The 23,637-nt window shown below is 34.8% G+C and overlaps 1 protein-coding gene across 1 annotated transcript; it reads right to left on the bottom strand.

The window, feature by feature from the left end:
- Nucleotides 1–12,308: 12,308 nt before the first annotated feature.
- On the bottom strand, nt 12,309–15,669 carry LOC133309054 (cationic amino acid transporter 1-like). Its single transcript, XM_061509791.1, has 2 exons — nt 15,249–15,669; nt 12,309–13,684 (listed from the first exon to the last, which is right to left on the bottom strand). The coding sequence occupies exons 1-2, from the start codon at nt 15,667–15,669 to the stop codon at nt 12,309–12,311; spliced, it is 1,797 nt and encodes a 598-aa protein (XP_061365775.1).
- Between the last annotated feature and the right edge of the window lie 7,968 nt (nt 15,670–23,637).

The following is a 23,637-nucleotide window of genomic DNA, read 5'->3' as shown; positions in this document are numbered from 1 at the left end:
TCTCTTTCGTTTGTTTGAGTGTGACTTTATTTGATTATAACTAACTAATCTCTTTTTTATTTTACTTAAATATTAGCAACACTAACCATTCTTATTTTCTTTATTCTTGGGCCCGCTCTTTACTAGTGAGGTTAATCTAAAATTTCACCAAATAACATAAGAGTTCTTTTAACTTTATAGATTATTAGCTACATAAAATGGCAAAAGAGAAACCTATTACAAATTCACCAAATAACATAAGAGTTCTTTTAACTCTAGATTATTAGCTACATAAAATGGCAAAAGAGAAACCTATTACAAGAACAGAAGTGATTTGAACCTATACTAAAGATCAAAGGACCACCGTACCTACCGCTCAAGAAACCATACCAATAAGGAAATACGTTCATCAAATGTCACCCCTCGGACCCACATTATAACTAGAGGTGGCAATATGGGTTGAGCCTGACAGGTCAACTCACACTATAACTAGAGGTGCCAATATGGGTTGAGCCCGGCGGGTCAACCTACTAAAACAGGACGGGTTGGATTGAAGTTTTCAATCCACTTCAACCCGCCCCACCTAGAAGTGGGTCAAAAAGGGTTTTAACCCGCCGCGGAGCGGGTTGACTCGCCAGGTTATAATTTTTTTATTACAATTAGGTAGTATTTCATTTGTTATTAAATTTTTGTGATATCCATTTTTTTATCGTAGTACTTCCTAGAAAAAATAAGGAATAACAATTTTATTTATGACAAGTGTTATCTATATATGGAGACAAATAAGTTCCTAAAAAATGTTTGACAAATATTAGTATACATTTAAATTGAGATTGAAAAAAATTAAGAGAAGTGTGAAATAAAATAAAATAATATTAGAAAAATTTATAAAATATAATTTATTTTTTAATTTTAATTAATTTTTTTTTAATTGGTGGGTTGGTGGGTTGACCCGCCAACCCACCATAAAATGGGGTGGGTTCATTTTTCCAACCCATATTTAATGGCGGGTCAACCCATATTGCCACCCCTAACTATAACAGTAGTAGCTGAAAGCTCTTAGCTAGGGCTATTATTTATCTCACAAATGGGATAGGCTACATTTGAGGCAGTCATATTAAAGCGGTATAGTTCATGTTTGGATCCTCTCTTTTTAAGTTAAAAGTTATTTATAAGCATAAGTTAGGCCAAACAGGTTTTGAGAAAAACTCTTATAATGAAAAGTTTTTTTTTTTATAATGAAAAAAAAGAAGCTAAAAGCTCCAAGGAGGAGTTTTTTTAAACCCTTATTTGTTTTTCTTGAATTGTGTGTTTGTTTTTTTTAAATGAATAGCTATAAAGATAGAGAGAGATAATTTTCTTGAAATATGTACTTTTAAGCTAAATTTTTTATGCAATTACCAAACAGCTTTTAGCTTTTTTTTAACTCTTTTTTTAACTTTAGCTTATAAGTAGCTTCTAACTTAAAAAAAAAAGATGATCCAAACAAGCTCATAAGAAGGTCATCTTATTGTTATATAAAGAAAGCTCAAAATTTATGTATAATCATCTTATTCATCATGTAATTAATGAGTCAACAGATCGGCCATATAATAGACTTGATAAAAACTAGTTAAACTTGAATAATTTTTTACAAAAATTGGTGACCCGGCTGGTTTTCTTTATTCTAGTTGAATCGGTGGGTCATGCAACTTTTAAAAAAAAAAACAAAATAGTGAAATGTTGTAATTTTACACTACTGCTAGCAACCCAAATCACTAAATTGCAACAAACATATATGTATATTTAAGTATTTTATAAAATTTTGAATATAAAATATAAATTTACATACATTAAATAGATTTATCCATAGTAACTAGTTTAACTAGCGACCTATTAAACTGGTGTTTCGACCAAACCAGGTTTAAACTGGTGTTTTGACCAAACTAGGTTTAATAATATTGCAAGTGAAAACACACTTAATGTGTTATGATTTTGGGTTGAAATGTTTTGTGATTGATGAAGTTGAATCTATTGACAGTGGATCCACTGTGGGCTCCGAGGCCCGCCTAACAACATGTTGGTTTAACCTTGACAACTAGACTCTGACTTATGGGCCTGATTCACATAGTATATCCGTAAGGCCCAAATTAATATCCTTCCTTTTTTTGTGTTTGTTCAAGATTTCTCTGAAGATTCCTCAAAATGATGTCCAAATTTCTTTGCAACTTTTTAAAAAGTGTTTTTCCGGGCATAATTAAGGATTTGATTGAGAAATAAAAATTTGAGAGCAAAATTTGGTGACAAGGAGAGGAGAAGGGAAAGTACTCTCTCAAGCTTTTCGATTCCAAGTATGTACTCATCTAATCCCTCCTTTGTTTGTTCAGGATGGGTGAGAAACATGTTTTTGGGTGATGTAAAACCTTTTTTGTGCATGTTTTTGTCACGTTTATTCAAATATAAGATTACATGAAACATTTGTTGTATATTATAAGTTTTAGCTTTTAATCATACACTGCAATCAAAACTTTATTGAATAGTAACAACAACCCCTGATAACACCTCAAGCAGCCATACCACCGCTAATTCTTAAACCTATTTTCATTATCTTCAAAAATTGTTACCAGATCTCTTTATCAATGAAAAATATAGTGTCTTTTCTTGTGATATATGTCCGTTAGCAAAATATTCTCACTCTTATTCAGAGTGACATATGGTATTCATCCCATGTAAAAAACATTTTTGACTCGAGGTGGTTTATCACATTCATTGATGACCATTCTCGAGTGTGTTGGGTTTACCTCCTCAAAGAAAAGCATGATATTGCACAAGTTTTCAAAAAGTTTTATACCATGGTTCAAAACCAATTTGGCACCTCATAAAAATTCTTCGAACAAACAATGGTAAAGAATACTTTAATTCTGTCCTTGGGGAATACTTGTCTCATCATGGCATCCTTCATAAGAGTTCACGTCCTGATACTCCTCAACAAAATGGGGTAGCCAAGAGAAAAAATAGGCATCTTTTTAAAATTGCTCGTGCTCTTATTTCACCATGTATGTTCCAAAATAATTGTGGGGGAAACAGTTCTAACTGCCTCCTATCGTATCAATTGGATGCCTTCGTGTCCTTCAGCTTCTTTCTCCCCTATCCAGTCTTTTAAAGACCTACCCATCTTTTAGCTCTATATCTGCAGTTCCCCAAAAATTGTTTGGGTGCATTGTGTTTGTCCATGTTCCATCACACCAACGATCCAAACTTGATCCTATATCTTACAAGTGTGTCTTCATTGGATACTCTCCTACTCAAAAGGGATATAAATAGTATTCTCCATCTCTTTAAAGGAATTTTGTCTTTATGGATGTCACTTTTTTGAAACTTAATCTTTCTTTTCTCAGCCTTCAGTTCAAGGGGAGCTCCTAGATGAAGACCAGTTATGGGAACCCCCAGTGATACCTCTTCCCTTATCCACCTTTCATTAAGAACTTACCACAATTGGAAACAAGGGGAGATGAGCAGTTGGAAAGAGGTGGAGACAATAATCAACATAAATAATTGCTAGTTTATAGTCGGAGACATCCCCTTCAAAATATAAATAATCTAGACTTTTTATACTACCAAGATTCTACTATAGCTTCTAGTTCCAACAACCCGAGTCCATATGCCTATGGGGATTTACAGTTGCTAATCGCTCTCAAGAAAGGAACCAGGTCTTGTACTTCACATCTTATTTCTCAATATGTCTCATATGATACATTATCTCCAGATTTTCTTGCCTTCAACATTGTCTTAGATGGTATGAAGATTCCAAAAAATATCCAAGAAGCCCTTGATGATCCAAATTGAAAGTTGGCTATCATTAAAGAAATGGATGCTTTGGAAAGGAATAACACATGTGACATTGTGTAATTGCCAAGAGGAAAGAAACTAGTTGGCTGCAAGTGGGTGTACACCATTAAATTAAATGCAAATGACAATATCAATCGACATAAGGCCAGGTTGGTTGCAAGGGGTACACTCAGACGTATGGAATAGATTATAAGAAATATTTGCTCTCGTTACTAAACTCAATACTATTAGAGTTCTTTTATCCTTGGCTGCTAATCTGAATTAGCCCTTGCAATAGCTGGATGTGAATAATGCTTTTTTAAATAGTGACCTACATGAAGAAGTCCATATGGATCCTTCACCCGATTTTGGAAAAGGAGCATGCTTGGTGTGTAAGTTAAAGAAGTCTCTCTATGGACTTAAATAGTCTCCTAGAGAATGGTTCAACAAGTTTACTCAAGTGGTCAAGAGGAAGAGTTTCCTACAAGCACAAACTAATCATACACTCTTCCACAAACACTCTAAGGATGGTAAAGTGTTCATTATTATAGTCTACGTGGATGACATAATTATTACTGGTGATGATTGTGAGGAGTTAGATTCCTTAAAGGAGTATCTAGCATGTCAGTTTGAAATGAAGGACCTTGGGGTTCTAACGTATTTCCTTGGCATGGAAGTAGCCCGCAGCAAGACAGGGATCACTATCTCTCAAAAGAAGTACATCTTAGATTTTCTTCGAGAGACAAGTATGCTACTATGCAAGCTAGCTGAAACACTTATGAACCCAACATTAAGTTGGGTATTAAAGATGGGAAAGAGATGGACAAGGAGCAATGTATAGAATCCTAAGGTACCTCAAGAGTTCACAAGAATAGGGATTATTTTTCAAAAAATGGTATAATAGGATGATTGAAATCTACACTAATGTAAATTGGGCTGGTTCTTCAGTAGACAGAAAGTCAACCTCATGCTATTGCTCCTATGTGTGAGGAAACTTAGTAACTTGGAGAAGCAAGAAGCAAACAGTGGTTGCAAAGAGTAGTGCTGAAGCAAAATTCCGAGCACTAGCTCATGGAGTTTGTGAGAGAGTGTGGTTAAGAAAACTCCTAGGAGAACAGAAGATCTCTTATTCCTTACCATTAAGGTTGTATTGTGATAACAAAGTTGCGGTCAATATTACTCAAAATCATGTTCATCATGACAGAATAAAACATGTGGAAGTTGATCGTCACTTCATTAAGGAGAAATTGGACGATGTGAGTGTGTGTATGTCATATATCCCTACCAAAGAGCAAACTACAAACATTCTTACTAAGAGTCTACACATATCAACTTTTGATAACTCAATAGACAAGTTGAAAATGATCAACATCTATCTCCCAACTTGGGGGGGAGTGAGAGAATTTTTTGTAATTTAGTGTTACGGGCCATAGCCCATATAACCTTTATTGTTTTACCCTTTTACCTTTTTTTTTTTTTGTCTTTGTTATCACTACTGGAAAAGTCGTGAATAGCAAGGGAAATTTGCGAGGGAAAAATTTCCTGGCAAATTGCGACGGAATTTGCAAGGGAAAAACAATTGCAAGGGAAAATAGGCAAGATTTCCGTTACTACATTGTCGTCGCAGAATCCTTTGCAGTTTGGTCGCAATTTGCAAGGGAAATTGAATCCCTCGTAAGAATCATAAGTCTGTGACGGAAACAACGAGGGAAAAAATTGGCGACGGAAGTTCCCTCGCAAAATTTAGGATCTGAAAATTGCAACTAAAATTTCATAAATTCCCTCACAAATTGCAAGGAAATATATTCTCTCTCAAATTCCCTCGCAATTTGCGAGGGAAAGAGGGAATATATTCCCTCGCAAAATTCAAAAATAATATATAAATCAAATTTAAAAGGGACAAGGGCATAAATTGGTCGCCGCATCATGCGTATGAGAAAAAATCATTAAATATGTCGTCACATTCTTTATGGCAGACATTGAGTGCATGTAGTGACAGTAGTGCCTATGTCAGCTAGTCATAGGAAAGATAAGACTCTGTTGATATTTAAGGTGTGTGTAAAAATTGTTCAATAATGAGAAGCAGAGAAAAATGTCTGAAAGATTCCTGTTCCAACCACCCTCGTCGTCATCACTGTACAAATTAAATGAAAAGTGACACATGCTTCCGATTCCACCAAAAAGGGCATTGGTCTTTGTAGTTGGGGTTTAACCACTTAATTAAAAGTCAAGTCCAGCCCAATAAATAAAGCTAGGGTTCCCAATTCAAGATGTTCAGCAGCCTTTTGAACGTGCATGAATAGCGTTTTGAAGACAAGGGAGTATGAAAATCAGTCACTATAAGAGAAAAGAGAGAGAGAGCCATTTCAGAAACTTCACAAACGAATTGAAGAAGTAAGCTTTGATCATTCTACGATATATCTTTCATATACCGTACGGTCCAGCTGAGATTTTGTTAGTAGCATCACCAGAAATTCGAAACCAACACTACTATGTGTGTACGATTCTACTGCAGGCAACAATCTTTAGAGAATGTTTTTTTTTTTTCTTAAGTTCACTGTTGGATCGTGCTGAAATACTTTAAGCAAGAGTTACACTCATTATACTTCATATCTAACGTCAGTTTGTCGATTGGAGCTCTCTCTCTCTCACACACACACACACACACACACACATATATAACTTTGAATGTGTGTGAGTAGCATTTTAGTGACAAGAATACAAGCGAAATCAATCACAATAAGAGAAAATAGAGAAGAAACCTTCAGAAAATAAGCCAATTTAAGAACAAGAATGAACAGTCCTTGATCATTTTTTGATATGTCCTCATTTACCGTCTGATCGAGCTGAGATTTTGTTGGCATATTCCTGACTCATCATTATTCATATCCAACGGTGGCATTTCTGGTTGGAGGCATGTAGCATCACGAGAAATTCCAAATTGAAGTGGTTTGTGTGTAGGATTCTACTGTAGGCAGCAATATTGAGAGAAGGTTTTCTCTTAATTTAACTGTTTGATCGTGCTAAAATATTTTAAGGAAGGGTTACACCCATTATACTTTTATATCTAACAGTCAGTTTGTCGATTGAATCTCTCAAAGAGGGATTCGTGCAACTACAGTCAGAAAGGGCAGCAGTCTTGGCTTTTGTTTCTCAATAGAACTTTATATAGTGAGGAGGAAACAGAAATAGAAAACACATGCATTTATTCTTAATTTCTATTTCCTCTTTATATGGTCCCACATGGGGCCCACATATTTTCATATCAGTATATGTGATTAAATTATATTGTACAATATGTAAAAATACATGGGTCGTGCTGAAATACTTTAAGCAAGTGTTACACTCATTATGATGATCAATACTATAAATAAATTTTTTGATGCATAATATTATAGAATTTAATTTTTTTTAAATAATATTATAACTAATGAAAGTTTTAAATTAAAAATATTATAAGTAAAAGATATGTTAATAAATATTGTAAATAAAATAAATTATACTTAATATTTTAATTAAATAAAATTTCAATTATTATTATACATTAAAGATACATATAATTAAGAATATACTTTAAAAATATTTATACAATATTAAGATTATACATTAAAAATAATTATACAATATTGTAAAAGTACATGGAGGCAAGAATCGAAACCTTGCCCTCCATGGTGGACCCATTATGTTGCTACACAATTTACCAATTTGACTAAAGGAAGAGTTGGAACAAATGTCACCGGCCAATTTTATTAAATTGTACCAATTTTCCCAAAATTCTAATTATCCCTCCTAAAATTTGTGCAATTTCCACTTATTGGGATCCAACTTTTGGTTTAGGGCTTTCCCCTTTAAATTTTAATTTCTCACTTCATCTCTCTCTGATTGGGTGAAGAAAGCTAGGGTTCCCCTTCTGTCTCTGACTTCGTCTCTTTCATTTGGACCGCCGGTAAGCCACCATTTTTGTCAAGGTACCATTTTCACTATCATTCCCCTTCTTCTGTATATCTTGAAAGCTAGGGTTCCCCTTCTTGTACAAAGCTGTGTTTGGTCCAGTGGAGATTAGCATTTCCTCGAAGCGCAAGAAAAGGGATGGTGAACCTTGTGTTGCCTCAGTTGAATTGAAGCTCGGAGGCATCTCCATTCCTGTCTCTTACTCCACTGAAGCGTGAGTTTCTTTTAACTTTTTATAGATATGTTAATGTTCTTCACCAACTTTTGTGGTCCCTCACCGTGTCCATGATTGGTCCCAAATATGTGCCCCCAAGACAACCATCTTGGACGACCCCACAGGGGTACCCACCATCTAGCATGTGTCCCAACTAGATGACACAACAGGGTTCATCTCTGTTTCAAGTGTTAATGTGTTTGAGGGACATGTTGTCCCCAATGGCATGAGTTGGCAAGGAGCAAGAGGGCTTTAGCCGCTATGTTTGCATGCGCATATTTTGGGTAATATAAATCTAATATCTGCATATCGGTACCTATTTTCAACTTTCTACTTTCCATTGTGAGGGATTTTTTTTTTTTTTTTATCTACATATTTTGGGTTTGTCATAATTATGTTTGAGCTTTGAAGTACCTTATCTTTTAAGTGTTGTTGCTGTTCATGCCTTGTTGGGTTGTTTGTTTTGTTGTCTTATGGTTTGGTTTTGGCAGGGCTCTCATCAGAAACCAGTTGTGAGTAAAAGCATTGCTGTCCAATACTCACCGGGTATGCATGTTGTTGGATTACCTTAAATCATTACCTAGTGGCATCAGTGACCATATATATGTTTGTTAATTATTGTGTTCTAGTTTGGTAATATTTTTTCAGCATATTTCAATATATGAAAAAATGGGCTATGTTTAGTGGTACCATTTTCAGTTAGTGGTACCACCGTTCAAGCCAGCTCCAACTCATATTTGATTCCATGCTGTTATATTTTTTTGATTTTCTATAGGACCTTGGATTGCATATAAATTCTGTTATAGGACCTTGGCTTGCAAGAGACGTATAAACAAGTGGGCTTGCAATTGTTTATTGCTGGCTTAGTGATAGTTAAAGACAACGAATTACTGGACCTGCACTTCAACTCAGCACAGGAAGCAGCAACCGTATATACAAGTAAGTATTAATAAACCAACTTGAAGAGTTAATTATAATTTTATTTATTTAAGTACCTTAACTAGTTCCCTTAAACCCCTTATGCATTTCTTTAGGAAACTTTGGAGGCTTATTATTATTGTTATGATTAAGAAACCTTTCAAGTTTCAATTATTACGTAAAATATTTGTAATAATTTATAAAGACAAAACATACTTGTAACTGTTGCCTAAAACCATGATTTTAAAGTTTCAAACGAGAAACAATCACATTAAGAATAGATGGAAATAGATGTCTTCAAGGGAGTTTTTCACATGGTCAAGCGATAAGAGATAAAGAAACTAAGTTGGGTCTAACAAATGTTAAAATATTAAAATATTAAAGGTTGCAACACTGCATCGTGAATATATGAAATTTGCTTATCTATGATATGTTAATACATTCATTTCATGATAATCTAATGGCGTACATAGTATTGCAAGTATTGAAATGTTAAAATATAGAGAAGATGCACACAGACCGAGGATGATGACCCTGATGTTGATGATGATTTTGCTAGGACTTTAGAGGCATACTAGTTGTTGTTTGTATGTTTTACTTCTTTTAGGACTTCAGAGATATATCAGATATTTTTTGTATGTTTTATTTTGTTTAGAACTTTAGAGACATTTTAGTTGTAGATTTGATAGTTGTTGTTGTTTACTTTTGTTGATATACTATTTAATTTTAATTTAATTGTTTATCCAGTATTTTTTTGGATTTCTGTTGCTCAATTTATGTATTTATGTTCATTTGGAATGCTTGTTGTTTACAGGAAAATTAATAAAAGTTTAATACATTTTTTTATTTTTTTTATTTTAATTCCAGAATTTGTGGCGGAAATTTTCAAAATTCCCTTGCAAAATTTGTAGCCTTTTGCGATGGAAAATCAAAATGTTCCCTTGCAAAATTCGAAGCCTTTTGCGAGGGAAAATTAAAATGTTCCCTTGTAAATTTTGCAACGGAAATTTAATATATCCCTTGCAAATTCTGCTACGGAAATTTGAGAGGAAAATTATACTCGCGATTTTCGTCGCAATCTGTGAGGAAAAAACACTGTAGATAGGTCTGTTGTTAGCGAGGAAAATTTACTTTTTTGTAAGAGACCTTTTCCGTAGCAATTTGTGAGGGAATTGTTATATGACAAATTTTCCTTGCAAATCTATTTGCGACGAGGGTTTTAGCGAGGGACCGTGTTCCCTCGCAAATTTCGTCGCTGACAGATTTTGTTAGAATTGAATATCCACACAGATGCAAGAGACAACCAGACTTGTGTATCTACAAAAAAACTTTTCTTTTCTATTCTTGCTTTCTTGCTCTTTCTCTTTTTCTCTTGATCTTCATTTCATACAAACTATCAAAGGCTATTTATAAGCTATAAAACTGACCAACATAACTCCACACATAACACCCTCATTACTTTATAACTGACATAACTGACTCATTAATATTCTAACTGACATAACTGACTCATTAATATTCTAACTGACACAAGAAACTAAAAAACCAAAACTGCTAAAAAACAGACATTTAAAATTTATCCCAACAAAACTCCCCCATAAATTTTAAATTCTTCTTTCTTTCTTCGCGTTGCTTCTGCTTTTCTTCAACTTTCTGATCGCGCCTGTTTTCTTCAATCTTGATCACTGACAAAAAACATCTAACACCTTCCAACTTAATTAACTCAAAAAAAATATCTCCCCTGCAATTATTTTTCTGAACATATTTTATTTTATCCGGTGGCTTCTTCAATTTGATATTTTCAGTTTCATTAGCAGGACTTTCCTTGTTTCCATTTTCTTTATCTTCACCCAAATTCTTCTCAGTTTCATTCGCCACTTCATCAGCTGCTTTCACAATTTTATTTCCTCGTCCAATCCCAATTTCTGCATCATTGGTATTGTGAACAAAACCTCTTTTTCTCTTCAAGACCACATCCTTTTCTTCAAATGCACCTTCCATTTTTTCGCTCTCAGTTTCTTCATCGCCAGGTTCTTCTTCATCAAGTCCAGCTTCCACGCGCCTCATCGATAGAATCTCAGACAACCGTCCTCCAGGGAAATGGTCTCTTTTCGGTGGAGTCGACATCTTCCACTTCCACCATGAATTCAATGCAGTCTCCGACTTTTGACTTCCAACCTGAAACGCGCCTATGTCGGTCTCCGACATCAACCTCATCACGCCGGGGTCGAGCTCTTCTCCAAAACATGAACTCGGTGATTTTGCCGGGATCTCCCCCATCCCGGTTATCAACACGGAACTCGGATTCGCAGTCTCCTCCATGTCGGTCTCCATCAAGCACCTCGGCTTCTCAATCTCCTTTCCGATTTTCGACTCAGTCTCCAGACACTCAGGTTCCACGAAGTCTTCTACCTCGACAATGGACTCGTCGTTCCTGTCCTTCTCTGCTTCGATCTTGGCTCCTTCGTTCTCCTCATCTTCTATCTCAGCTCCTTCGTTCTCCTCCTCTTCTATCTCGGCTCCTTCGGCCGCAGTCATCTCCATCGTCTTCTTCTCCGAGTCGTTTCTTACGCGTTCTGACACGTCAATCTCCTCCGCGGATGCGTTGCCGTTGGCAACCTCGAATTCCGCCATCTCGATCTCTTCTTCATCCGCATCATTTTCCTCATCTTCATCATCATCATTGAAGATTTCATCTTCTTCATTAATCAGATCAAAACGTCCAGGCAAGTATTTTGTTATGAAGGCCATTAGAAAATCCTTCCACATATTATTAAAGTCGCGGCAGTTCCATGTACGGAACCATTTGATTGCGCTTCCTCTGAGTCTTCTCATGGCTACCTGCCATTTGTTCTCTTCAAATGTTTTTTCTCTCAGAAAATATTCTTTTAGACAAAGTAAGAAGACCAATGCTTCATCTTTATCTCCATAAAAGAGTGGCACTTCCATCTCGTTCTTTTCCTCCATAGCCCAAGCTCTGATACCAATTTGTTAGAATTGAATATCCACACAGATGCAAGAGACAACCAGACTTGTGTATCTACAAAAAAAACTTTTCTTTTCTATTCTTGCTTTCTTGCTCTTTCTCTTTTTCTCTTGATCTTCATTTCATACAAACTATCAAAGGCTATTTATAAGCTATAAAACTGACCAACATAACTCCACACATAACACCCTCATTACTTTATAACTGACATAACTGACTCATTAATATTCTAACTGACACAAGAAACTAAAAAACCAAAACTGCTAAAAAACGGACATTTAAAATTTATCCCAACAGATTTTGCAAGAGAATTTTGCTGTTTTGCAAGGGAATTTTTCCCTCGGTGATTGGAAATTTTGTAGTAGTATATTGTAAAAAACTCTTCTCATTTTGAAATTAATGAAAGAATTTGAAACAGGACTAATTAAGATACTTTAGTTGACTAGCTATCGTTTAACTTTTTACACGTTGCACTCCCTCTTCTACCTTTTTCAACTCCGTATCAACCTCCTCATTACTATTTTTGCTCTCAAACTCCTTTGCTGTGTCAAAAGAAGCATGTAGCCCAAAGAGAACATAGTAAACGAAGAGAATCCCTGTCCAAATCCCAAACCTGATATATGAATCTTTGTCAATAGATCCAAGAAGGAATATGTTAATGGCAATAGATAAAGAAGGTAGCCATGGAACTAAAGGAACCCCCCAAAGTTTTGGCTGCCTTGCCTGTGGAACACCAAGCCAAAGACCTACAGTCCCCAAAAGCCACAATGGCACAGTTATTGCCCACCCAATCCAACCATCACTGTTTGCCCAATAAGCAGAAAAGCCACATGAAGACCCAATAATTAGCACAAGGCACACAATGAGCTTCACTTGATTCCCTTTCGTAGTTACTCCACTTGAATAGTAGCGGCGCACCAAAAGCCCAACTGCCACAAGCATGAAGATAAAGAGAGTGGAAATTGACAAGAGGTTGGAGAGAATACCAAGATCTGTGAATAAAGCAATCAAAGATGTAGCTGCAAGCATTGAGAATGTAGCATTCAAAGGTGTCCCAGTTCTCTCATCAACATGAGCAAACCAAGGAGGCATCATGTGCGTACGTGCAATGTGGGTTAGATAACGAGATGAACCAACTGTAGTCACCAACAACACAGTGGTCATTCCTTTCAATGCTCCCAATGCAACAATGTACTTTGCCCAGTTCCAGCCTACAGCAGTAAAAGCAACTGAAAAGGGTGCATTTACATCTATGGTCTTGTAGTCCTGCATAAGGCATAGTGTTACTGCTAGTAAGCAATATACAAACGTTGTAATCACCATTGAGCCAACAAGACCAATAGGAATGTCCCTTGCAGGGTTCTTAGTCTCCTCAGCCATTGTTGACACTGCATCAAACCCTACATAAGCAAAGAAAAGCACAGCTGAAGCTTTAAACACACCTCGGGCACCGAAAGGAGCAAAAGAAGTATAGTTTTCGGGGTTGGCTTTGGAGAGGCCACCAATGACGATGAAGGCAAGAACAACTAGGTGGACGACTGTGGCAATGTTGTTGAAGATGGAAGAGCCTTTGGTGCTACACACTGCAAGGGTTGCGATGGCTATGAGGACTATAACAGCTATAGGGTCAAGATGGCCATAGATTGGGTCCATGTCGTGGACTATTATACGAAAGTCATTAGGGTGTTTGTTGCACAATGTGGCAAAGTGAGAGGTCCATGACCTAGCTACTGCGGCTTGGCCTATTACATACTCAAGGAGGATGTTTCCGGCAGCTATGAAGGCCACAAAGTCTCCCAGCTCCACCCTTAAGTAGGCAAATGACCCACCTGAACAATAAAGAGAAAAATAATTAATTAAGTTACTATATGTTCACATTAAATTTAATTTTTGTATTAGATGTCAAAGCATGATTAGTTAGATACTTAGATGCAAGCATCACATTAAGAGCCCCTTTATTTGTATTTTTTTTTTGTTTAAAAAGAGTTTTTGGAATTAAAAAATTATATTTAAAACTTTAAAATAATTTACTATTTTTTTTAAATAAATATAAAAATGTTTGAATTTTTTATAAATTAAAATGAATAATTTTGAAAAATACGTAAAAAATTATGCTATAAAAATAGTTTTCATAAAAACTTATTCACGGGTGTCCTGCTCCTAGATATGGAATAAATCTTTGATACTACTATTGTACCAAAGATTCAGTGCATTCCACCAATGAAAATATTACATGTTAGTTAAAATTTTATTTTTTTGTCAAATTTTTTCTCTCTCCTCTAATGTGTAATATTCTCATTGATGAGATGCACTGAATTCAGGTACAACAGCAGTACCAAATATTTATTCCTACATATGAACAAAAAAAATCCACCAAAAAATAAACAAAAAAAAAAAGTTTACTTTTCAGTATCTGTCACACGCAAACCCTCCCTTGGTTTATTTCAAAGCGTTGTACTTGTTTTGTTTTGGGCTAAACGAGGAGCCACTCTATAAACAAAAAATTTCTGCTGAGGACGGTGACGTGCTTTTCATTAATATGATTTTTGGTAGAGAATAATTTTTTTTTTATCCGGGAATCTCGATTTTCAAAAATATAATTTTTATATTCAGTTTACGATAATATCCAAAAATTTAAAATTTAAAAAAATTCAATTTGCCGGAAATCCGACCAAAATTCTTGTACCAAACGCTGCCTAAAAACTGCATGCTGATTTGTTTTTTAAAATTGTTGTTCCTTCGTTGCTGTTGCGGGCATTGAAGAGTTGTGAGATTGATTGGCATATATAGTTGAAAAGTGAGTGCTTGCGTCTCTCTCACCAATAATTTTCATTTGCACATGCATAGAAAGAAAGCATAGGGTATCATGAAAATTGCTGAAAAGGGAAACACAGAGGTAGAAAAAAAAAAGTATTTGTTTGTCCAGAGCCCATCTTTTTGCACCATGACACGTGCTATGCATGCTCTTGGTATCAATTTTTTTTTTAATATATTAAAGAATCGAACACATAACTTATTACATTGTACATATCTCTCATCAAGGCTTTCCCTTGATATCAATAAGCACTTCATAAGCAACCAGAGGCTAATGTGACTGTGGCAGCTTGTTTTCTAGGTTTGTGTATTCCATTCCACTTCTCGCACTACTATGTTCAATCTATGTTTCCAATTTTCTCTCCCTCTCTCTCTATTCAAATTGGAATGGCATCTTGTAATTAGTAATTTATTTATTTTTTGTATTTATTTTTTTCGAAAAAAAAGCCTGATTTGTTATTTTCCCGATTTTAATATCAGTGAAGAAAGGATATAAAAAACAATTATGATATTTATATTGTATGAAAAATTAAATATGGGCTATATGTAAAAGAAAGAGTGTAGGGTGGGGGGCAGGACCTGCGACGGGAATTTCGACGGCGAATTCCGTGTAGCAAAAGACGCAGAGCAAGGCGGAGATGCCGGAGACGACGTAGGACAACACGACTGCGGGGCCCGCAGCATCACGTGCCTCAAGTCCGGTGAGGACGAATATTCCGGAGCCGATGACACCGCCGATGCCGAACCACATGAGGTCCCACCAATTGAGCGTCCTCTTCATTTGGTGGTTACTCCGAGCCTTCATCTCCACCAGCTCCGTGTCATCATTGGATCTTGCCATGACCCTATCCTTCAACCTGAACGGTGTCTCCATCAACGCTTTTCCATAGTTACCCCAACTCTTAAACGACTCCTCCGGGAAGAAGTCGTTTTTCTCAAACGTGCATCCTCTCCTCCTCCGTACTCCCCCGTTAAAATTGTTGCCACCCTCCACTTCCATATCCTGAATACTTTAACGTTTCAGTATAGTTTCTTGGGAACCAACAAGTCTCAGATATAGATCCAAATATCTATATATATATAGTAATTAAACACAGGTCTTCTTCTCACTGCTTATTGCTCAAGAAGCAAATATCAATAGAGGAGGAAAGCTTTCTAATTTTGCATGATGCAACCTTATTTAATAAAATAACATTTTTGTCAAACAAACAAAAGCTTAATATTCAGTAGGAAAAATGACCATTTATAATATATAAATATATGCGGAAACTATTATTAAGTTAATTAATTATAAACAATTATAAATGAAGAGTAAAATTAAAAAACTATATATTGGCATGAATTAATGGAGTGAAAATGTGTGGTTGGTTGATGAAAAGGTAAGAAGAGATGATCATCACCTTGCCAATGGTCCAATGGAAGAGCGTAAGAGAGAAAAGAAGTAGTGTTGAAGAGTAGGAGGGTCGATCGTTTAGAGAAGAGGACGAACATGTGCTTTATATGTGAAATAACAAACCATTAACCATGAGTGTGCCTAACGTCCGACAAAAAGATGGAATCCCACCTGGGGTACAGCTCGATTGCTATAAATTGTTTACATTCCTGAGTGTACTATTTAACATACTAACAGCCTATGTCTCCACTGAATGAATATATATATATATATATATATATATATAGGGCAATATTAGTGTTAAAAATAATGTTGTATTAATTAGGGGTTAACATTTTTGCGGCCGTTGTATGTGCAACAGTCAAATACTTGCCATATATATACGTTAAATCATTAAATATGGATAATCATAACTATACAAAAAATGAAAACATTAAATGTGGGGAATTATAAAAATACACTTGTAATTGTTGTACGTAAAGCGACTGTAGAAATGATTTTACCATTTACGTATAGTAAAGTCTAATTATGTTTCCTCTTTCTACCTTTATAGTTTATGAGAAAAGTGTGTGTCATTTTAAAGTATGTAAAGTTGTGTCATTTTAAGTGAGAGAAAGAGATAAATCATAGAATAGAGAGTGGACAAAAAAAATAAGGGTGTAGGTCCCACATCTTTGTGAGAGTAAAATGACACAAGTTGTGTCATTTAAAAGGACAAATATTTTTCCTATAATTTATATATATCAGCGTTGTTAAAATTAGATTTATTCGTGAACAAATGAAGGAGAAAGTAAGTAGGCGAGCTAATAAATAATATGTTAAATAGTACTTGGCATCTTGGGAAAGAGGTTGAAGAAAGGTGATTATAGAAAGTGACTCGGCAACGGCAGTCACTTGGCTTACCAAAAGAGATGAGCCAGCCTATGAGTATCACATGATTTCTTGTATACGGGCATGGATGAACAGAGAATGATCAGTGAATATAAAACACATGTATAGAGAGAGTAACTGTTGTGCAGATTAGCTATCAAATTTACCTTTGGTTAATCCGGCACTTGAAGACTTTTGTTCTTTTCCGTCTCCTCCTCCTGGTATTTTTTTATTGTACTTAGTTGATCTAAGTGATATTGGTAATACTCGTTGTTTATCTTTTTCTTAGCATGATTGGGGTCATTACCTCAACCAAGAAACAAAAAAAAAAGAGTAAATATCATTTTTGGTCTTTAGTATATTTCACGATGCCCGCTTTATTTCTTAGCAAATAAAAAGACTATTTGTGGTCCCTAAGAAATTCAAAATGGACTCATTTAGTTGAAATCATGGTCTCTCACAAATTCAAAAAAGACCCACATTAGTTCCTTAAAAGGACTAAAATGGATCCATTTTGAATTTCTTAAGGACCACGAATAACCTTTTTATTTGTTAGGGACTAAAGTGGACATCGTGAAATTTGCTGAGGACCGAAAAACTAAAAAAAAAAACAAAACAAAAAATAACCATGCTGACTTATCGCTCTAAGCTAACCATACTAACTATAACACTCGTCATAAATTGAAAGATCCTATATGCCTTCCTAACATTATTTTAATAACAAGGATTATCTATCTTTTTTATTCATGGCTACTGAATGATAGGTAAGGTAAACATGAAAAATAGATAGTTAGAATAACTTATACCTAATAAGAATATTAATTACCAAAATATAGTTGTAAAAAATGGTTCAATTTATCTTGACTCACCTTTTGAATTCTACTTTTTTTTTTAAGTTAACCCACATTGTTGTAGGCTTAAAAGCCTATTCTAGGCAAATCTGGACCGAGCCTGGTCCAAAAACTTAATTGGCTCAAATTTCAAAGCAAGCCCATTTAGTCTTAAAGTTTATAAACTTATTTTTTTAATTAATTAATGGATACTTAGGTCATCATTTCCTTCCCATTCATACATAACAATAAAATCTATAAATTAACTCTATGTATATTTTTATTTATCAATTATTGTATACGGAAGTCATCACTCATTTTTTATTTATGCCTACCAATTATAAGAATGAATATACTATTTTTATTTCAATTTCACTTCCATTCCCCCATTTCATCTAAATTATTCCACCCAATAAAAAATGTTGAAGGCCCGCGGCAGCACTAGCTTCAGCAAGAATGAACAAACAAGAGAAAAGGGCGAAAATTGAGAGTGGGCTTTTCATCAAATAAATCACCCGCACTTTAGTTTATTTAATTATTAGAAAGAGTTTTGTTAATTTTCTTCTTAATTCATACCAAGGGATTAAGCACGCTGGCTAGCAAGCGTGCTCCACAATACGTATTTCACGAGTAAGATCTAATCGTTATTTGCATTAAAAATTAATTTAATAGTTATTTACATATATAATACATGTGAAATACGTTATTTGCATATGTATAAATACACACAAGAGCATCTACTCTAAACACAAAAGATCAGAAGGGTAGGCAGAGAATGGGTAGAAGGTTAAGGTTAGTGATCATGGTGTGGTGTGTGTGGTGGCTGATAGGAGCAATGTTAGGGAGTGGTCAGAGTGCGAATAACGTGAGGACTACATACAATTTGTAAAACCTCAGCAGATTAATTGGATTTTTTTTTTTTTTTTTGAAGATATTCCAACCGGTTTATCAATTTGCAATTAATCTAATTCGGGATGGATCCCAAGATTAAAGATTTAAATTTCTCCCAAAAATGATGCTGGAGAGAATCAGACATATTCTCTGACTTCCACATATTCAATTCTCTTACGCTAAATAAGCTATTATAATTTGATATTGCTCTCCCTCGAATGCTAACAAGCCCTTGTCCTAGCGTCAAAATATGGTTGGACTGCCTTCTGTGGACCTGTTGCTGTTGGGCCTCATGGCAGAGATTCTTGTGGCAAATGCTTGAGTGTATGTATATGCTTATACGTTTTCTTTAATTTTTGCATTATTATTAACTATACGTACGTTCACAAATTAAGAGAATTAGAGTTGATTAATGGTAGTAGTTAAATAGGTGGTTACATATATAGGAGACGAATACTGCAACTGGAGCTCAGGCTACGTTTCCTCTCTTTTTTTGTCTCTCGGGAAATCAATACTTCTATTTTCTATATATTACTAAGCATATATATAGCGACTATAAAACGATATTGTTCTCCTCTGAAACACGGACACGTCATTTTTGGCCAAAAATGCGTGTCCGACACGGACACGCTCGGACACGCGTCCGACACGCGATCAACTTTTTAGGACATGTTGACTGTGGGACACGCGAGTTTGACCGAAGCCGACACGTGGTCAACGTATTTGGACACGTTTTGGTATTTTTTTTGTAAAAATAAAATTAAAATAAAATTAAAAAAAATAAAAAATATTTAATAAAATTTAAAAAATCTGGAACCCTTTCTTTTTCGCTGGAGGAGGGTGCTAGTCGGTCGTCGGTCGTCGCCGGTCATCTTCATTCAGAGTGGCATCGCATCATCACTAAGTTCTCATTTTTTTCTCTTCTCTTCCTCCATTAACGACTTTAAACTCTGCCCTTTCTTTACCTGCACCTGAGCTTTTTCTTTTTCTTCTTTTTGTTCTTTGTGTGCATTCTTCTCTTCTTTTTCCTTTTCTTCAAGAATATCATCTTCGCATCTCTCTGAATAAATTTTTTGCTGGAGCAGACCTACAACGCATGAGCAATAAACTATTTGGAAAATACAATTCTTGATGCTTCCTTATCCTTTCTTTTCTTTTGGTAATCGTCCTTATCCTTTCTTTTCTTTTTTTGGTGAAGGTCGTCCTTATCCTTTCTATCTACTACATCTCCTAGTTGTGTTTACTTTAGTTTTATTTATTTATTTATTTTTTTTTTTTAGTTTTTGTTTTTTGTGGATTTGTAACTCTTCAATCATTATAATAATTTTTCTATTTTTCTATATTCTGTACTCTTGAGATGTTCTATTATTATTTTTTAATATTTACGTTATGAAATTTGAATATTTGATTAGTATATGAGTTATTATGAGTTGCTATATGTATTAAATGTAAATTATATTATATATTAAAATTTTATTTAATATCAAAACGTGTCCAAATATGATATTTTTTAGAATTAACGTGTCGGCGTGTCGTGTCGTGTCGTGTCCCGTGTCCGCGCATCATAGATGTTCTCAATATATGTGCTTTATATGTGGAATAATAAGCCACGAGTGTGCCTAACGTCCGAGGTATAAATTGTTTACATTCCTTATTGGGAGTGTAGTATTTAGCATATATACAAACAACCTATGTCTCCACTTAATATATGGGTATTATTAGTGTAATTTAAAATAATGTTGTATTTAAATATAATAAAGTTTAAGGGGAAATAGACTCTCTACGAGGAAAAAATTATTTAATGCACACACAAATTAGAGGTGAGCTCACTCTATGATTTCTCTCTCTCCTTCATTCTTTTTTTTTTTTTAGAAACTGATTCTAATTACCTCTTTGAGGCAAATCAGAACCCTCCGGTATCCCCTTCGACTCTTTGAGTCGCCTATGGGACTAATCCAAAGTTCGGGTGCGAGTCCAAAGATTACAGTACTTATGCTCCTCCCCAGATGGTGTTAGTGGGATTCGAACCGAGGGCCTCTCCCACCACTCAGTTCCCATGCTACCAACTGAGCCACCACACTTGAGTCTCTCTCCTTTATTCTCTTTCCTTTCTCCTTTAATATTTGTGAGCATTAGATAATTTCTCTCATGTAACATGAGAGTCAATTTTTCCAAAGTTTAATTATGTTTTTTTACTATGTTTATAGTTTATAAGAGACAAATATTTCTGCAGTTAGTGCAGATAAGTTATCTATATTTATTTTCAAAATGATGTTGTTTTGGTACTGAAAAATTAAAACATTATAATTATAAAGACTATAATAATCCTGAATAAATTAAAATTACAAAAACACAATGATTTCTGCCCCAAAATGACATCGTATTAGACTTACTACAGATAACTTATCTGCAGTAATTACAGAAAAAGCAAACCCTTATATATATCAGCGTTGTTAAAATTAGATTTATTCATGAACAAGACACTTGTTGAAAAATATAACTAGGGTCAAAAAGATAATTGACAGAAGTGATAAATGGAACTTGAACTTAATTAAAATAGAAAAGTTAAGATACAAAGTCAATTGTGTATCTTATATATATATAGAAGGGAGCGTAAAATCCACTAGGATTAGCCTAGTGGTTAGGGGGTGTGAGTTAGGTGTATATAGTGTAAGGATGTGTGTTTAATTCTCATGTAATGTAAAAAAAAAAAAAAAGAGCGTACTAATAAATAACTATGCTAACTTATTGCTCTATGCTAACCATATTAACTATATTGGTAACAGTCCTCATAAATCGAAAGATCCATTCTATGCATTCCTAACTTAAACAACACACAAAAAAAAAAAAAAACCCCCGAGGGTAGCTCAGTTGGCAGCTGAGCTCCCAAGGGATTGCTTGGTGCAGGGATCAAACCCTGCCTCAAGCAGTTTCTTGGAAAATCTTTGGGGGCCAGAGGGTAGGCCAAAAAAATCTTCGGTTGGGGGATTAGTCTCGTCCTTTCTCCGGTTGCGAAGCTTAGTGCACTCACTGTTACAATGAGAGGCTAGCCCAAACGGGCCGTACCCCGAGGGCATGATGCCCGGAGAAGGTTGAATGGGGATACCTCCTGGCAATGTACCAAAAAAAAAACAACACAAAAAAAAAAAAAATCTAAAACCTGCTAGAATCACCATTAATTACTGGAAATAAAGTTGAAAGGCTAGATATGAAATGAGCCAAAACTTGTCCAAGTAATTATTGGATCTATAGTTGGTGTCATTGTTGGTTTACAATTAGGGGTGTTCGCGGTCTGGATTGGATCGATTTTGGAAGCAAAAATTATCTGATCCAATCTCTTCGGTTTGATCATGTAATCATCCATTCGGTTTGGATTTTTTTTTTTCAAATCCAATTCGATCCAATCCAATTTTTTTCAATTCGGATTGAATCGGTTTTCGGTTTTTTGAAAATCCAAAAATTTGTTTCATGATTATTGTGCAAATATCACCTTTTGTATATATTAACTTTGTAAAAAAAAAAATTTGAAATACAAAAGCATCATTAAATGATAATATAGGTTTTTTTTGGGTAATGAGATTTGAAACTTTACACAGATGAAATTTTGTTGATGAGATGTGAGTAAGCTTAAAAGGCTATTCTAGGCAAATCTGGATCCAGCCTGGTCCAAAAACTTGATTGGCTCAAATTCGAAACCAGCCCATTTTGTCTAAAAGTTTATAAACTTATTTGCAATGTTATTAAAACCGACCCGGTCATTGACCCGTTCGAGGTACTGGTCACTGGTTCAACCAGTGGGTCACTGGTTCAACCGTATAACCCAGTAATTATATGCAATTTTATAATTTATATTAAAAAATTATAAATATACTCAAATATCTAAAAAAAATGATAAATATTTCAAATATATTAATATAAAAATAATAAATCACATATTATTATCCAATAATATAGGGGTGTTCGCGGTCTGGATTGGATCGGTTTTAGAAGCAAAAATCATTCGATCCAATTCCTTCGGTTTGATCATATAATCATCCATTCGGTTTGGATTTTTTTTCAAATCCAATCCAATTTTTTTCGGTTTGGATTGGATCGGTTTTTGGTTTTTTGAAAATCCTAAAATTTATTTCATGATTATTGTGCAAATAACATCTTTTGTATATATTGGCTTCGTAAATTATTATTTTTTTAAATACAAAAGCATTAGTAAACTATAATATAATTTTTTTTTGAGCAATGAGATATGAAGCTCTACAAAGATAAAATTTTGTTGATGAGATGTAACTAGATTTTTTTTTGGTGTAGTTGATGGGTTAATGGGTCTTGAATTTAGAAATTTTTAGGCCATAATTAGAGAAAAACTCAAGTAGGTAGAGAGGAATTAATATATTGGATTGGTTTGGATTGAATCGGTTTTCATCAACCCATCCAAAAACCGATCCAATCCAATTAAAATTTGCGGTTTTTTTTCGGTTTTCAATTTTTTGGTTTTCGATTTATTCGGTTATCGGTTTTTCGGTTCGGTCACCGCGGTTTGAATCGGTTGATGAACACCCCTAAATAAAAGATCAAACAAAAATATAATGATGATGATACGGGGCTATAGGTTCAGAAAATGACATATCTAACTATAAATCAAATCAAAATTTTCTGCATAGTGCATAATTGAGATAATATTAGTGTTGTAGGTACATAACTTATGTAAGTCAATAAGCAAAAAAAAATATTCAAAAAATGTCCATTATGATTTTTTTTTGAAAAAAAAAATTGAATTTTTTTTTTGACCGGGCCCAGTCACCGATTAACTGACCGGGTCACCGATTTTCATGAAAACCGACCGGATCGTACCGGGTCGCATCGGTTCTGATGCATGACCGGTCCGTTACTTCAACCAGACCGGTTATATGACCGGTTTACCAATTCCCAAGTCGACCCGGCCGGGTCGGTCCGGGTTTCATAAGAGTACTTATTTGTAATTGATTAT

Source organism: Gastrolobium bilobum, unplaced genomic scaffold, assembly GCF_033153095.1.
Source record: "Gastrolobium bilobum isolate Gb01-03AN ecotype WA unplaced genomic scaffold, APGP_CSIRO_Gbil_v1 utg8041, whole genome shotgun sequence".
In the NCBI taxonomy this organism is placed as follows: Eukaryota; Viridiplantae; Streptophyta; class Magnoliopsida; order Fabales; family Fabaceae; genus Gastrolobium; species Gastrolobium bilobum.
Note: the sequence above shows the minus strand (reverse complement) of the source record. Positions and strands in the feature narration are given on the sequence as shown.